This window comes from Lytechinus pictus, chromosome 3, assembly GCF_037042905.1.
Source record: "Lytechinus pictus isolate F3 Inbred chromosome 3, Lp3.0, whole genome shotgun sequence".
NCBI lineage: Eukaryota > Metazoa > Echinodermata > Echinoidea > Temnopleuroida > Toxopneustidae > Lytechinus > Lytechinus pictus.
The window spans coordinates 52,843,489-52,860,212 of NC_087247.1; the positions used below are offsets into that span (position 1 = coordinate 52,843,489).

The following is a 16,724-nucleotide window of genomic DNA, read 5'->3' on the forward strand; positions in this document are numbered from 1 at the left end:
TTTGGGTTCACATATTCTTATCAGGCAAGTTTGCTTTTACACAGGAATCCTGTCATCAGTATGATCAGTATAGTTTTAATGTGCAAAATTTACTTTAATTTTGTTTTGCATTGTGTATTTTTGTTATAATCAATAAAGAATAAGCTGAAATCAAAATGCTGCATTTTCTTATCATTTTGATCATTAAATTACAGACATTTAATGAAATGTGCTAATTTCAATTAATGTTTTTGTAATATTTTCATTTTTTTTATTTATTCATTTATTCAATATTATTATTTTATTTTTTATTATTATTATTTTTTTTTTTTTGGGGGGGGAGGATTTGTACACACAGAAAAATAAGTATGACTCTCTAATTAAAAATAATTTCTTGGAATAGTAGTGGTTACCTAGTAATATAACCCTTTAATAAATTCAAGAACATCCAGGAGGCTAAACTTGCCCCTTCAGATGAGATCACCGAGTGAGGCATTAATATATCAATACTTACACAGCTTAATTTTATAATGAAATCAACCTTGCTTTAATATGGTTCCTGGACTATAATATTTCATGAAAGTGATATTTATTTCTGAATACAAATAATTTTGTGGTGTATATTGCTATATGAAATTAAAGATTTTGGAGGAAATGTTCAAGGAGAACTTTGTCCCAAGGTCAGGTTGAGTAAAAGCAGAAATATTAGAGGATCATAGACAATTTGAAGGAAATCTGACAAAGGATTTGGTAGGTCACAGAATTAAAACTTTAAAATTAGTAACTCTATTACACTTTAACAAATTTTAACCCATCCTGCATCAATATATTTTCCTCTTATTTTTATTCTTTTTTACATTAGAGTGGATTCCCCTTTAAGACTTAAACATGTGGGATGCCTCTGGCAGTCTTGCCTGCAATTTGCTATTCAATATAGCAGCAGTGCTGACTTAAAAAAACTACAGATGAACAATTTAAAAATAAAAACATCAACTTGATAATAAAACAATAATTTTGTTGACCCTAAATTATTTTTACTTTGATAATGTGACCTGAAACTCGTACAGATCCATAAACTTACAGAGTTAGGATGGTAATTCAACAAATACCCCCAACACGGCCAAAGTTCATTGACCTTTAATGACCTTTGAGGCTTTGACCATGGTCATGTGACCTGAAACTCGTACAGGATGTTCAGTGATACTTGAATACTCTTAGGTCCAAGTTTTATGAAATAGATCTGTATGCTTTCAGATTATGAAAAATTAACCTTGGTTAAGATTGCAATGTTCATACTGCAAAATGGTCAGTTTGTTTACACTAAATGACCTTGGAAACCTTGTGGGACCTGAAAAATCATGCAAGATGATCAGTGACCCTCCTTAGTCCACACACACACACACACACACACACACACACATATATATATATATTATATACACACACACACACACATATATATATATATATATATATATATATATATATGTATATATACATGTACATGTATATGTACATGTATAACTTTACACATTTATATATGTATATATATATATATATATATATGACTCATGAGACACAGACACGTATCTCACTACACAGATAGTACGAGTGCCGAGAGTGAGTTCAAATTTCTTTATATTCTGAGCTGAAAACTAAAGCATTTTTGGTACCAATGATTAAGATTTGTATCTAAAAGATAATAGATGCGAGCGCGAAGCGCGAGCTGAAAATTTTGATATTTCGATCTGAAAAAATGACAGTTTACCGGACGTTTTTGATAAAGAACAAGCTATATATCCAAGAAAAGATGATTGCAAATTGAAGCAGTTCTTTTGAGGCTTAGAACTGAAAACGGGACATTTACATTCACCAATTTAATATGAAAAGTATGGGTTTTTGCTACAGAAATTATGCGAGCGCGAGCTGAAAATTTTTATATTCCAATCTGAAAAGCGGACATTTTGAGCACGATTTTAAATAAAGAACAAGTTGTGTATCTCAATCTCGCTTGCTGAACATTACAATCTTGTTTTTGTTTATGCATATCCGGAATTATTGGGGGGGCAAAATGATATGTTTGCCCCCCCCAATATTTTCATTGGTGGGGCGATCGCCCCCCCTGCCCCCCAGGATCGACGCCTCTGATCCTTACGTCCAAATTTCATGAATCAGATCCATATCCTCTCAAAGTTAGAAGACATTTAAAAAAAAAATCAAAATTGGTTAAGATTTTAATGTTGACTATGCTGTAGTTGAAAAAGCAGTGCCTAAATCTCGCTTCTGCTGTGCAGGCAAGACAAAAACCTTTCATCTCTCTCTTTGCAGAGGGCTTGTGTGCCATTAATAATTTCAAGAGTAAATTCATCTACTGTCAATCGGTTTCAATGTGTTCACCAATCACCATAATAATTGCTTTGGGGTCATTTTAAAAGTAATATGTATCTATGAAGTGGAAAGTCTTATGTGATCGGTGACATGCTGCTTTGATGCATGTTAACAAGTGTTTGGTGAGAGAAAGTCAAAGACAACAATGCGACCAAGACAACAGTTCCCAAGAGACAGAGGCTGAGACAGTTGATACCAAGAAGAGATACAAGACACAAAATCACTTTCTCAAGAAATGTCTCATTACACCCAAAACTGACAGGCTGTAGAAAAAGCAGTTAGATTAATTCTTCAAAACTGTGCTCTTTTCCATGTACTTGATGATGTCTCAGACTCTGACACACATGACTGTCCCTTTGAGACTGAGACTAAGACATTAGCATTCAAGACTGACATAAGACACACAATCACATCCTTAAAGTGTGTTTCAAGACACCAAACACTGATAATATAACACAATTGCTGTGTAAAGTGATCGCAACCACTTCTAGTTGGTAAAGTCCAGAGAGTTCCATTAGCTGTTAGATTGTTTAGCAGTCTCCACTTGAGGTTGATATCTACCTCACGTTTGGGTAAATTAACCGCTTTCTGTGGCGGGAATGAAAAGATCACTCATAAAAAAATCCTGTTAATTACCAAGAAATAATTCCTGCTTATACTCATTAGAAAGAAACTTAAATGAAATAACGGTAAGATAATTAAAAAAATCTGCTTGCAGAAAGAACATATGAAGTCAACATACCTCATCATAAATGTCATCATTCCTCTTAAAGTCTCCAGGTTTTCTTGGAAGTATATGAACATGGACATGCTGGAAAGAAAAAAGAAAAAAGAAAAAAATATAGAGTATCTATAATTAACCATTTTAGTCATCCTACCACACTTACTGCCTGCACATTGTCCAAGAAAAACTAAATCCTAATAATTTGCTTTGTCATTTAGCTTTATCTCAGAAAATCTGAATAGCTAGTGAATTATAACTACAAACAAGTGGAACGCCTCTGGCAGTCTCGCCTGCATTACGCGATTTAATATAATCATTCACAAAAACACCATTCATATAATGACATAATACCACGTTCATTGACCATAAATGACATTTGAACGGTGACTTAAGACTTGTCAACTACACCCATGTCCACATTTCATTCACTCTATCTATAAACTTTCAAAGTTATGATGGCAATTCAACAATTACCCCAACATGGCCTAAGTTTATTGACCTTGGTTTTGTGACCTGAAACTCACAGGGGATGTTCAGTGATACTTGATTACTCTTATATCCCAAGTTTTATGAACTAGATCCATAAACTTACAGAGTTAGGATGGTAATTCAACAAATACCCCCAACACGGCCAAAGTTCATTGACCTTTAATGACCTTTGAGGCTTTGACCATGGTCATGTGACCTGAAACTCGTACAGGATGTTCAGTGATACTTGATTACTCTTATGTCCAAGTTTTATGAACTAGATCCGTAAACTTTCAGAGTTAGGATGGTAATTTAACAAATACCCCCAACACGGCCAAAGTTCATTGACCTTAAATGACCATTGACCATGGTCATGTGACCTGAAACTTGCACAGGATATTCAGTGGTACTTGATTAACCTAATGTCTAAGTTTCATGAACTAGATCCATAAACATTCAAAGTTATGATGGTAATTCAACAAATACCCCCAACTTGGCCAAAGTTCATTGACCCTAAATGACCTTTGACCTTAGTCATGTGACCTGAAACTCAGGCAGGATGTTCACTAATACTTGATTAACCTTATGTCCAAGTTTCATCAACTAGGTCCATATACTTTCTAAGTTATGATGTCATTTCAAAAAATTAACCTTAGGTTAAGATTTGATGTTGACGCCGCCGCCGTCGCAAAAGCGGCGCCTATAGTCTCGCTCTGCTATGCAGGCGAGACAAAAAGGGATTAAAAATTAATGAATCGTTGTTTTCCCTCAAAATTAATTACGAAATGCAAATGAATGAGGATAAATGTATTAAAAATGTGTTTAGACACTAGCTAGATATTCAGTAATTTTTTTTAATTTCACAAGTATAAAATGAATTTTAGAAATTGTTGGAAAGAAAAACCGTAAAAGAATTGAGGGTACTACATGTATTTTGTCAGAAGATTGATAATTTGTAGAATATAATGATTTATGCAAATACTACCGATAGTAGTAGATTCCTATTCACCAATTATTCTAATCTACTATACTACCAATGACTCACATTTCAGTATAAAAAAGTTAGAAATCATTTGTATTAAATATTCTACCAGAAAAATACATTTTGTCTGTGTAATATTTGAATTATTTTTAACATCTGATGTGAAAGGTTAGGATATAAATAGCACTGATGCCAGCAATATGTCACAATTACAAAACACCACTGGGGTTAATTTGAGTGTGGATGTGATTAATTTAGGTGCTGATCGTCTTAGTCACAACAATTATAATTGTGTTATCAATCATTTGCATTTTGTAGTGCATGGTACAGGGGAAATAATTGTTCCTATTAAAGAAAATAATGTGATTAAAGTAATTGATTACAAATATAACACAAAGTCAAGAGAGATTAGTATTAATGTAAAAATAAAAATTTGAAAAATACATGAAGTTGCTCAAAATCAGAAAAAACAGCATTTCTTGGAAGAAGAAATTAAAATGATCAAATTTATTTTTTTCCTTTAATCAGATTTAATAAATAAGATAAGGGCAATTTTAAGTTTTAATTTTATCTCCAAATAAACAAACCATTTCATTACTTGGAAGGAAAGTTTCTTACTTGCTTGCGATGTTGACAAGTCTACCAGATGGATAAGGGAGGCTGTCTACATTTGTGCGAAATAGAACCCCTTCCCTTATGAATAGAGACTTAGGACAGTCCTCTCTCTCCACTGGGAACGTATAACCCCATCCTTACATTTCGTCATGCTGCTTCAGCAACTCCATCATCTATGACAAATATCTGATGAAGCTTAAAGAATTTTAAACGAAACCTTGTATTTGAGCCCCTGAAATTGACTGAGTTCAATATTGTTAACATACTGCTTTTTTTGCTGTTTTTTGTGTCCCTCAACAGATGGAGGTTTTGTGTGCAATACATTTTTGCTGAATTTGAGTTCAGTGCATGCAGGGAAAAAAATGTGTGCGTCGATGTAAACTACACAAGCCTTGTCAATAATCCTAAAAACAGGTGATGTCATATTTCTTAAAGTCACTGTGTTCATCTTTGGTTATTTTTATTCAAACTTCAGTGCTACATGTAACTCCATGATTAACTGCATTTTGGTTTTTGCTGTACGATAATAACAGTGGATGCTGTTTTATTTATAATATATTGGATTTATTGCATTCAGTTGCACTAGTCTACAACTTTTGCAATTTATGCAGACTGAATGCAATATATATGATATACCACTCAATTAAAGCCAATACTATAAGATTATGTACTTGCTCAAAAAAGAATATTACTCTAAAAATCAAGTTTCTTGAAGGAAGAAATCAAACACTCACCCATACCGACTGTCCAGCATCAGGTCCATCCTTCGAAAAAAAGAATTCATCAAAATATTACAACTTTATTATATGAATATATACATAAATAATACGTCCTAAGTTGTGTAGAGCAGTAAGTGTTCCCTTCTTGACCTAAAATTATGATTTAGGTAAATACATATTGACTGTGAAATCATGGAACCTTCAATATCAACCAAGGATTTTAAATGTATCTTGAATTCTGGCACAGGTCCAAATTCGCAAAAGAAGTTTAGCCAAGGAGGGTATAATACCATGGAATATGCAGATTTTTGTACAATTGCACTTCATTCAAGCTATACAATAAGTTCCCTTCCCTATTGCATGAATTTATCATTGGACCTTTCACAGTGTACAAGCTGAAATAAACTCAATTATGTAGATGAAATCTGGATAGTCCATGGTTTTATACTCCTAGCTTAAATCTCATTTGTGAGTTAGGATCAAATTTTATGGATTCTAATAGAGTAAGAAACTATGGTTACCAATTTCAATTAACCAACAAAAAATAACAATATCAGTTTTGTTATTCATTTACTTTCAATTTAACTTGTAATGAATTATTCTACTCTGGAGAATCCTTTTTAAAGCTCATGATCAGAATAAGTAGAAGAATAAATATTAATCTGAAAGTGACTTACATATTGTCAAATCATTTGCTTTTACAAATTAACATATTTGTGTGACGTCATTTGACATTCTAATCACGATTTCTGATAAATATCAGTGTATTTATGAAGTGAGTTAGTAGGGACGTTGACATTACTAATTATAAAAAAGGTGTATTATTTCAAGCATTACTTTTGGCCAATACGCGTCACATGACATCCAACTTTTTTTGTGCATGCACGGCAGTGAAAAAGGTGAGCAACGAAAATTGACATTGCATGCTCAAGCAGACCAGTGCGGTAGAAGTCCTGGGAGAAGTCCAACAAAACTGTACTACTGTAACTTTTTAAGAATTGGTTTCTGTGTTGCTATTTTATAAAACAAATAATGCACTTGCTCTGTCGTGCGTAAGAGTAAATGCAGAGAAAGCTTGGTTTCTTCAGGTGGTGCACAGTGCGGCACCTATCTAAAGAAACCTTGCGTGCTCTGCATTTCCACTAATGCACTCGGCTGCATGCATTATTTGTATAAAATCCACTATGTGTGTGTCTATCTCTTCAGCAAGATGGTCTCTCATCACTTTTACAAAAGTATGTACAGTAAAGAGTGCAAACAAGGATATAAATTCATACAAAATAAATGTGGTTTATGAACAAAATAGTAACAATTATCTTTATATTCATATATCTATCCATAAAGTATGAAACATGAATTGTATATGTTTATTCATCAAACTGTCTTGTTTTTTTTCTCAGGCCTTTGTTTTCATAATTGAAATTAAAATTACTGGTTTCATTGTTTTCATATATAGATTGAAAAGAAATTTAACAAAATTAAATGATTTGGACTGACCTGCATGGCTATTGACAGTGAGGATGCCTTGTATTGATCCTGAATGACCTTTGACACTGTCTGTGTGGTCTGGAAGAGGTCAGCAACCTCATCACCAGTCATGTCAAGGAACCTCTCTACTGGTCTAACAGGTGACACAAGAACATCTGCATGGCAGACAGTGGTTAGGGAAAATCTTCCATATAAAATCACATTCAATACAAGAGTAGGAAAGAAAATGAAAATATTATCTTTTTCGCTACTCAACATTCACCTGCAAAAAAAAAAAAAAAACAATAATAGAGGAAGGAAAATAGATGTGTTGTTCTAATCAAAACTAAGATTGACGTATAGTTTTAAGTACTAATGATTAGATATACCTGTACTACATGTAATATTAAATAACTTTCTTTATTAACACTTAAACACCTCCTTATGAAATAAAATAAAAATTATCAACTTTACACAATAATTCAGGAGTTGCTTTGAGTCCAACCAGGTGATGCATTGAATTCTGAACATGACAGCAATGTCAAACTTTTTTCCAAAGTGATTTTTACGAATATCTGGGGATCAATGATTTTCACTGACAGATGTTATAAGCTACTAGAAATCCCAACTTCTGATCGAAAATGTTATAGTGTGGATGATATTAAATAAAAACATATTTTGATGAATGAATACTGTAATTTGTTTTACTGAAATTTGTTTGAATTGCATATCCTGCACAATTTTCTGTTTTGGTGAAAAAAATCTTAATCATAGAAAGGGTAAAAAATGTCAGGATATATTTGACAAACAAGTGGAATGCCTCTGGCAGTCTCGCCTGCATTATGCAATTCGATATAGCAGCAGTGCTTCCTTTGAAAACAACTAATGAATAATTATTCACAGAAGAAAACACTAATATGATAATAACATATTATGTCCATTGACCAAAAATGACGTTTGACCATGATCATGTGACCTAAGACATGATACTTGATTACCCTTATTTCGATGTTTCATGAGCTAGATCCATAAACTTCCTAAGTTATGATGCCAATTCAACACATACTCCTAACACCGCCAGAGTTCATTGACCTTTAAATGACCTTTGATCTTGGCCATGTTCCTGAAACGCAAACAGGGTATTCAGGGATACAATGCTGCTCTTATGTCCAAGTTTCATGAACTAGATCCATAGACGTTTAAAGTTATGATGACAAATCCACAAATACCCCCAATATTACCAAAGTTTGTTGACCCTAAATGACCTTTGACCTTGGTCATGTAACCTAAAACTATCACAGGATGTTCAAGGATACTTGACTGCTCTTATGTCCAAGTTTCATGAACTAGTTCCATAAAATTTCAAAGATATGATGACAATTCCTCAAATACCCCCAATATAGCCCCAGTTCGTTGACCCTAAGTGACCTTTGACCTTAGTAATGTGACCAGAAACTTGCACATGATATTCAGGGATACATGGTTGCTCTTATGTCCAAGTTTCATGAACTAGATTCATAAATTTTTAAAGTTATGATAATAATTCCTGAAATAACCCCATCATGGCCAAAGTTTGTTGATCCTAAGTGACCTTTGACCTTAATCATGTGACCTGAAACTCAAGCTGGATCTTCAGTAATACACTATTACCTTTATGTCTAAGTTTTATGAACAAGGTCCACATGCTTTCGAAGTTATAACAACATTTCAAAAACTTAACCTTGGTTAAGATTTCGATATTGATTCCCCTAACATGGTCTAAGTTTATTGACCCTTAATGACCTTTGACCTTGGTCATGTGACCTGAAACTCAAGGCAGGATGTTCAGTAATACTTGATTAATCTTATGTCCAAGTTTCATAAACTAGGTCCATATACTTTATAAGTAATGACATTTAAAAAACTTAACCTTGGTTAAGATTTCAATGTTGACAACGCCGCCGTTGCCGTTGGAAAAGCGGCGCCAATAGTCTCGCTTTGCTATGCAGGGGAGACAAAAACATATAAAGAAAAGGATACGACCAGGAAGCACAGGCTTTCTATTAACAAAGGCAAAGGTGAGTCGAGATCGGAAGAAGACAACTGAAGACTTGATAACATGTTGACCAAATGTGTAAGAAGCCATGATGTTCACCAAGATGTCAATAGGTATTCAACATGGAAATTTAAATAATAATTCCTGTAAGAAAGAAAACAGACACAAAACACTGTACAGCAAATTTCTGTAGAAAGACAGCTAGGACTTCTTGAATAGTATTATGATACATGGATACATGGCATTCTTTTCACTGCACTTTTCAAGATATTGAGAAAATAAAGGTGGATGGTATATAAATTTATTTCAAGTACTTGCAGATTAATAACATGAAGAGGGTTGGAAGATATGTCAAGAGTTGAGGGTCAGGAGGAATCCTAGCAAAAAGAAACTGATGATATGTCATGGAAAGATAGTAACACAATGGAGAAAGAAAGACTAAAGATTTAATGATACATGAAGAACTAACCCAACCCAGCATGAAAAAAATCTCAAGTAAAATGTGAGTAATTCAACTCTTGTCACATCTTGGGATGAAGTAGATGACAGTGACATTGAGATAGACAGTAGGCTATATTTGGAGCAGTAGGGTGAGAGGGGCTTCTAGGCAATATGGCATGGATCACTTTCAAAGTTATGATGGCAATTTAACAAATACCCCCAGCATGGCCAAAGTTCATTTACCTTAAATGACCTTTGATCTTATTCATGTGACCAGAAACTCGCACAGGATGTTCATGGATACATGGTTGCTCTTATGTTTAAGTTTCATGAACTAGATCCATGAACTTTTAAAGTTGTGATGACAATTCAACAAATATCCCCAACATGGTCAAAGTATGTTGAGCCTAATTTGACCTTGGCCATGTAACCTGGAACTCCAGCAGGATCTTTTTTCTTCTTACTTCCAGCTGGAACTTGGATTCGAACCTCTCGCTGCAGAACGATGAATCTCCAGTCTGTCGCCTTACTCACTGACTAATCATTATTGTAATAATAATTATTCATAATATTTATAATCAAGTTTTAAATTTTATTATTCGTTAAATAATAATTTTTATCTATAAATTGTCCTTCAAAACGGCATTTTGTAACATTGCTTATCGCAGCTACGTACATGTACTTCATAACGAAGCGGTTCAAGGGTCAAGCCTTTTGTATGTGCGGTGGAAATGAATGGATCGAGGGATCTACACGAGATCGGTCTGGTAAGAAACCTCTCATTTTTAACCTTTTTATTGACATACTTTTTGCACCTTCATAAGCATTAGGCGTATGGTTAAATAAAAATGATAGAAATTAATGTGATTTCTTTCTTCAAAGATGGATTTCCTAGGGAAATCCATCTTCGTTTACATGTGTCTCTTATATGGGAAGGGGTTCAAGGCTCCGTGATCAAATGGCAATATCATAATCATAAAAAAATATGATCACAGAGTCCTCAAGGCTAAGTTGGGACTCGAACTCACCTTGATTTATCTGCAGACTGTCAAGACCTCTTCCCGCTATGCTAGCGAGAAGAGCGGATACCGGAAAGGGTATTTTAACGATTATAAGCCGATAGTTCAACTAGTCTTGACTCACAGACTCTTTACTGACTAAATAAACCAATGTCTATGGACAATTACACGCACTAGATCCTGCTAAAAAATTTGACGGAAGAAAAGCCATATTTTGGTATGTATTTCCACTCCCCCATCATATATGTTCTATATTAGGGCTAGATAAAGTATCCTCAATCATCTCCATGTTACTATTTCCAATTTTAGTGGGGGGTGCATATGGAACTCTTGCCTTTATATTTTCCCCTTTTATTTTGAGTGCTATTGCGAGCCCATTCTACCCCATTTTGGAGAGCATATGTCCGCCTAGTATTACACGGACGAGTCCTGGAGCTCCCTGGGCTAACCTCGCAGTAGTAAGAGTGACAGAGCACAGCAGGCAGTAACCGTGCAAAACGAGGGAGACACAGGACTGGGGTAGATTGGGGTCTCAATAGTAATCTTAATAAAATGTGGAAACAGAAGTTCTGCACTTACCACGATTATATGGATGAAGGTCTATCGTGACACAAAAATTCTGACATCGAGGCACAGACTGGAACCTCTTCTTCTTCTTCTTCTTTCCTTGGTTGGCAACCAGTCAGGATTGACTATTTTTGCCACAGCTTTTGTTCATTTTCAACTGCTTTTTTTTTTTTCCTTCTCTTTTCTTGTTATTTTTCTTTTCTTTTCTTCTGTTTTCTTTTCTTGTTATTTTTCTTTTTTCCTCTTATTTTTTCTTTTTTCTCTTTTTTTTAATTCTTTTTCTTTTCTTTTTTTTCTTTTTTTTCTTTTTATTTCTTTTTTTCTTTTCTTTTGTTTTCTTTTTTCTTTTCTAGTTTCATTTTTTCCCTGCATTTTTTCTCTTTTCTTCTTGTTTTCTTTTCTTCTTATATAGACATATTGTATATTTGTCCTTGTGGACTTGCTTTGTGGTAATATTAAAGTACTACTGGGTAGACATGCAAAAAACTGACAACCAACAAAAATACGTTGTCCATAGGTGTATTAGAGCTTAAAACGTTGCGTGTCGTACGGGACATTTCTGCGTCCTGTACGACACACAACATTTTCACCTATTATTTACTCATAATCAATTTTTTTGTGTTGGTTATTATATCTAGTTTTTCACATGACTACCCACTATAGCTTTATCATTGACAAAAAAGAATATTTTATTGCTCAAGCATTCGGCTAGGAAACTAGAAATTGTTGTCAAAATGTCCCATAGCCTGATGGGGGGTTGGGTGTCCGGACACTTTATATTTTTGAAGCCTTCTTTTTTGTCTTTGGATTACACTAAAAATACGAAATCAATAGTTGTAATCATCTTCTATTCTGTTCTCTATCATAATTCCTGACATTTTGTACCGTACTAAAAATTGATAAAACTTCCCTTGTAAATTTTTCCAAATGACTTTCTAAAATTGATCGTCCGGACACACAACCTGTCCAGACACACAACAACTGGGTAGGATTAGCCAGGCGGCTTCTAGAGAGTAAAAATCATTTACTAACGTAAGGTTACTCTCATGAAGCCAGGCCTTCTATCCCATAGACCCACACAATGGAAGCCAAAACCTGAAACTTTCACCCCCGAGATTTCTACTTTCTTTCTAAAAGATCTAGCCCTAAATCATGTACATGGGATAAAACCACTCCTAGTACCAATGAGGTCCAACATTACATGTATGGACCTCATAGGCGACATCAGTAGTATTTTGTGTCAGAAATCTTTGTGAAGATGATTATTTTTGTATTTTATCAAAACTACAAGCTATCGTACTGTCTAATCATTACATTTCGATCTCACTAATTGAATACATTGTTAGCAATAAAAAAAATTGAAAGAAATGAAGGGGAACTTACATTTTCACGGCTTTTTCCTGATTTTCTGGGCAACTGCTCCTCTCTTCTGACTCGCGATCGAAGCTGATATGAAGATCACGTGATTCGCGTTCTCGTCAGCTGATCGGTTGGTTATTCTTTTCGTCAGACGTTAATAATATATATTTTATAATGCTAGCATTCATCGCTAATTTAGGTGAAAGAGATTGAAGTTAAACAGCGCCAGGTCGGAATCGTAATTATTTTGGAAGAGTGTATTTATACACTCGATCTCATACCTGACGTAGACGGCGCTATTCAACAAATGCACAATCTTCAATATAAAAATAAAACAGAAAGAACGCCTTGAACACAGGCCAAAATGCCTAACGATTTCTCCGCGGCATTAACAACTATCGTAAAGGGCGCTCCATTTATCAATAAAGATGGACGCTAAGCTGTCTATGGCGACAAAATTTGCCGCAAATATTTACGAAGAATTGTGAGAAATGGTCTGAAAATGCAACAAAAGAACCGGTGAGTACCGATTAAACATTATTAAATTTATAAATAGATTATACATACCTTGTAGATTTAGTTTTTAAGGTGATATTAGTGCTTAGTTCTAAGCTAGGGAGGCCCAAACGCGCGTGAGTGGAGTCCCAGTTTATTAGCACGGGTAAGTATTGGGGTGTCGCCTAGAGTGGATAAAACTTCATTTCCGACATTTCTACGCTCTCGTTGTTATTTTTTAACAAGAATTCATCAAAAAAATGAGAGAAATATTGTGTAAAGACGGAAGAGACTTGCCCGATGTTTACGCCGCCATCTTGTTTTCTATTGTTCTTCCCCAACGTTACCCGACGCACGCGTCTGTAACGTTGGCGAAGAACATTAGGAAACAAGATGGCGGCGTAAACATCGGGCAAGTCTCTTCCGTCTTTACACAATATTTCTCTCATTTTTTTGATGAATTCTTGTTAAAAAATAACAACGAGAGCGTAGAAATGTCGGAAATGAAGTTTTATCCCATGTACATGATTTAGGGCTAGATCTTTTAGAAAGAAAGTAGAAATCTCGGGGGCGAAAGTTTCAGGTTTTTGGGTGGTACACACAAAAGTATATGACGGAAGCCCTGGCTTCATGAGAGTGACCTTACGTTAGTAAATGATTTTTACTCTCTAGAAGCCGCCTGGCTAGGTAGGATGGGGGGTCGGGTGTCCGGACAGTTTATCTTTTTGAAGTCTTCTTTTTTGTCTTTGGATTACACTATAAATATGAATTCAAGTTGTAATCATCTTCTATTTTGTTCTTTATATTAATATTTCCTAATAATTTGTACTAAAAATTGATGAAACTTCGCTTGTAATTTTTTCCAAATGACTTTCTAAAATTGATCGTCCGGACACACAACAACTGGGTATACCGGTATATGTTAATATATGACACGTATGGAATCGCCCGATACCGGTACCAAGTTCTTGCAATCATTCATGGGCATGGCCATGGCCATGGCCATGCCCATGGCAATTGCAGCAGTGAAGTGGACCTAACTAATTAAACTCCTTTGTTAGACCCTAATCAACATAGTCAAGGTAGCTCAATTAAATCTAACGTTATTAGTGGCCAAATTACCTGTTCGCATCAGATCCTTGCTTTTGTCGTAGTAAGCCTGATGTCGATGTCTGATCCCCCTGTTCCTGAGCCACACTGGTAAATTTGAAAGACTATGGGCGCTGCCATGTTAGGCGCGTTCACGTACAAAACAACTAATTCTTTAATACATTTTCATTTTTATTATCATTTTAAAACGTTTGATTACGGCGGTAAATTTAATACATTTTTCAATATATATAGATCCCTACCATATTTTTTTAGAGTTGAATCTTATACTAAAACTTTAGAGAAGAGATACATATTCTACTCGATCTCACTTATGCTCTTCAGCGCGGTTACAGCCCGATAGACCGCGGGTCCGATAGACCGCGGGTCCGATAGTCCGCGGGTCCGATAGACCGCGGGTCCGATAGACCGCGGGTCCGATAGTCCGCGGTGTGTGTAAAATTATGATCAGGATATAGTGAGATCCAATGTCATCAAGAGGTCAAAAGGCCAATGATACGAGTCCACGGGGTTCTATAACGATGACCCAAAGGACAATCGCCCCCTGACATCTACTTCAAGGAAAATATTATCCCCATATTTTTATCGTCAGGGACTGTTACCCCCCGGAAATTTACCCTCTAGACGCCATACGGAGCCTCTAAAATGCCATCGACTTGACGACATGGCGAGATACTTTATCTTGCCTTGTCGACTATAAGCTTATTATGTCCGCATGGCGCGATACGTTATCCTGCCAAGTCAGCCCACTTATAAAAAGTTATATGTCAACATGGCGAGATATTTTATCTTGCAAAGTCGACTTAAATAAGTTACATGTTAACATGGCGATATATTGGGATTCTCGCCGGGACTTGTACACTTCATATCTCGCCATGTCGACATATCGACTTGACAAGATAGAATATATCGCTATGTCGAAATATAATAAGCGTACTAATTACTTAGGCGGTGGAAGCGGGGGGGGGGGACCTTCCCCCCCCCCTAAATTTGAGGTGGGGGACGGTCCCCCCTAGATTTTTAGTTGAGAACCTTTTTTTTTGCTTGTCAATTTGTTTTCTACGTCCCCCCCCCTAAATTGAGGTGGACCCCCCTAAAATCTTTTTGCCCCCCCCCCCCCATAATTTTGGTTGATAACCTTTTTTTTTGTCAAAAAATGTTGGTGGTCCCTCCTATAAATTTTGGTTGATTTGCTTGTCAAATTTTTTACCTGTGTCCATCCCAAAATTTCAGGTGGACCCCCCTAATTTTTTTTGCCTTCCGCCGCCAGTGATTAATTAAGACATGGCAAGATAAAGTACCACGCCATGTCGTCACGTTGATGGCATTTTCAAGGCTCCGTACTAGGGGTAATTATCCGGGGTAATTGTCTGGAGGGTAAATTTCCGGGGGGGGGGGGTAACAGTCCCCGGCGGTAAAAATATGGGGATAATATTTTCCTTGAAGTAGTTGTCAGGGGGTGATTGCCCTAATTGGGTTATTGTTATAGAACCCAGGCGCGGATCCAGGATTTCGTGGGGAGGGAGGGGGGGGGAATTTGACCTGATTTTTGGCGCCCATGTGTACTTTTCGAAAAATGGCGCCCACTCCCTCCCGGCCAGGCTAACTTAAGTGCCTTAAATGGATTTTGAATTATCTTATAATCACATAAAAAAAGACAATTTTTTCATGTGTTCTTGAAAAAAAAATCCATGAATATATAATGTAATATCAATGGGAGCGCGAAGCACGAGCGATTTTTTTTTTTTTTGGGGGGGGAGGTTCAATTTGGTTTAACTTCTTACCAGAGTATAGGCCCTACTGGAATATTGTGTGAACGGGAGCTGTAGTTTCTGTACTGTTGTTTAGAATACCCTTCAATAATATTAATGATAACCTCTTGAGAATAATGCAATCTCGAAGCAATCGACTAATTCTCCTCATCAGTGGCGTATTTATACAGCATGGGTGCACGGGGGGGGGGGGGGGGGGGTGGCGACGGCACCAAGTTAAACAAAAATAAATGAAGTGGGAGGGGGTAGACGTTAAAGAAAATCTGAGATTTCATTCTTAAAAACACATTGAGGTATCTCACAAGGCCTAAATAAAAAATGAGAACGCGAAGCGCGATCCGATTTTTTTTAAATAGATTTTTCATGTATTATATCCTGAAAGCCTAAGTCAGGGGCGGACCCAGCTTCCGCCAATAGGGGGAGGGACCATTTTTTCACCCATATTTTCCCCGATCGGCCGCTCAAAGTTGATTTTTTTTTTTTTTTCTTTGAAGGGGTTGTCCCAGTGGCCTAGTCAAAAAGGGACCTGTTAAGGATGTTTTGCAGTTAGCTAGCCATTAAGACGATACATATTTCAACGATTA

General features: G+C 35.9%; 1 protein-coding gene across 2 annotated transcripts; it reads right to left on the minus strand.

The window, feature by feature from the left end:
* Window positions 1–313: 313 nt before the first annotated feature.
* LOC129256228 (bis(5'-adenosyl)-triphosphatase-like) lies at window positions 314–14,507 on the minus strand. 2 transcript variants are annotated; one of them, XM_054894480.2, is made up of 7 exons: window positions 14,381–14,507; window positions 9,362–9,521; window positions 7,373–7,518; window positions 5,891–5,920; window positions 2,120–3,178; window positions 1,154–1,360; window positions 314–1,031 (listed from the first exon to the last, which is right to left on the minus strand). In XM_054894480.2, the coding sequence occupies exons 2-5, from the start codon at window positions 9,465–9,467 to the stop codon at window positions 3,101–3,103; spliced, it is 360 nt and encodes a 119-aa protein (XP_054750455.1). In that variant the 5' UTR covers window positions 9,468–9,521; window positions 14,381–14,507; the 3' UTR covers window positions 314–1,031; window positions 1,154–1,360; window positions 2,120–3,100. The 2 variants fall into 2 exon arrangements, with proteins under 2 accessions (XP_054750455.1, XP_063953420.1); XM_064097350.1 differs by having other exon boundaries at window positions 14,373–14,495.
* Between the last annotated feature and the right edge of the window lie 2,217 nt (window positions 14,508–16,724).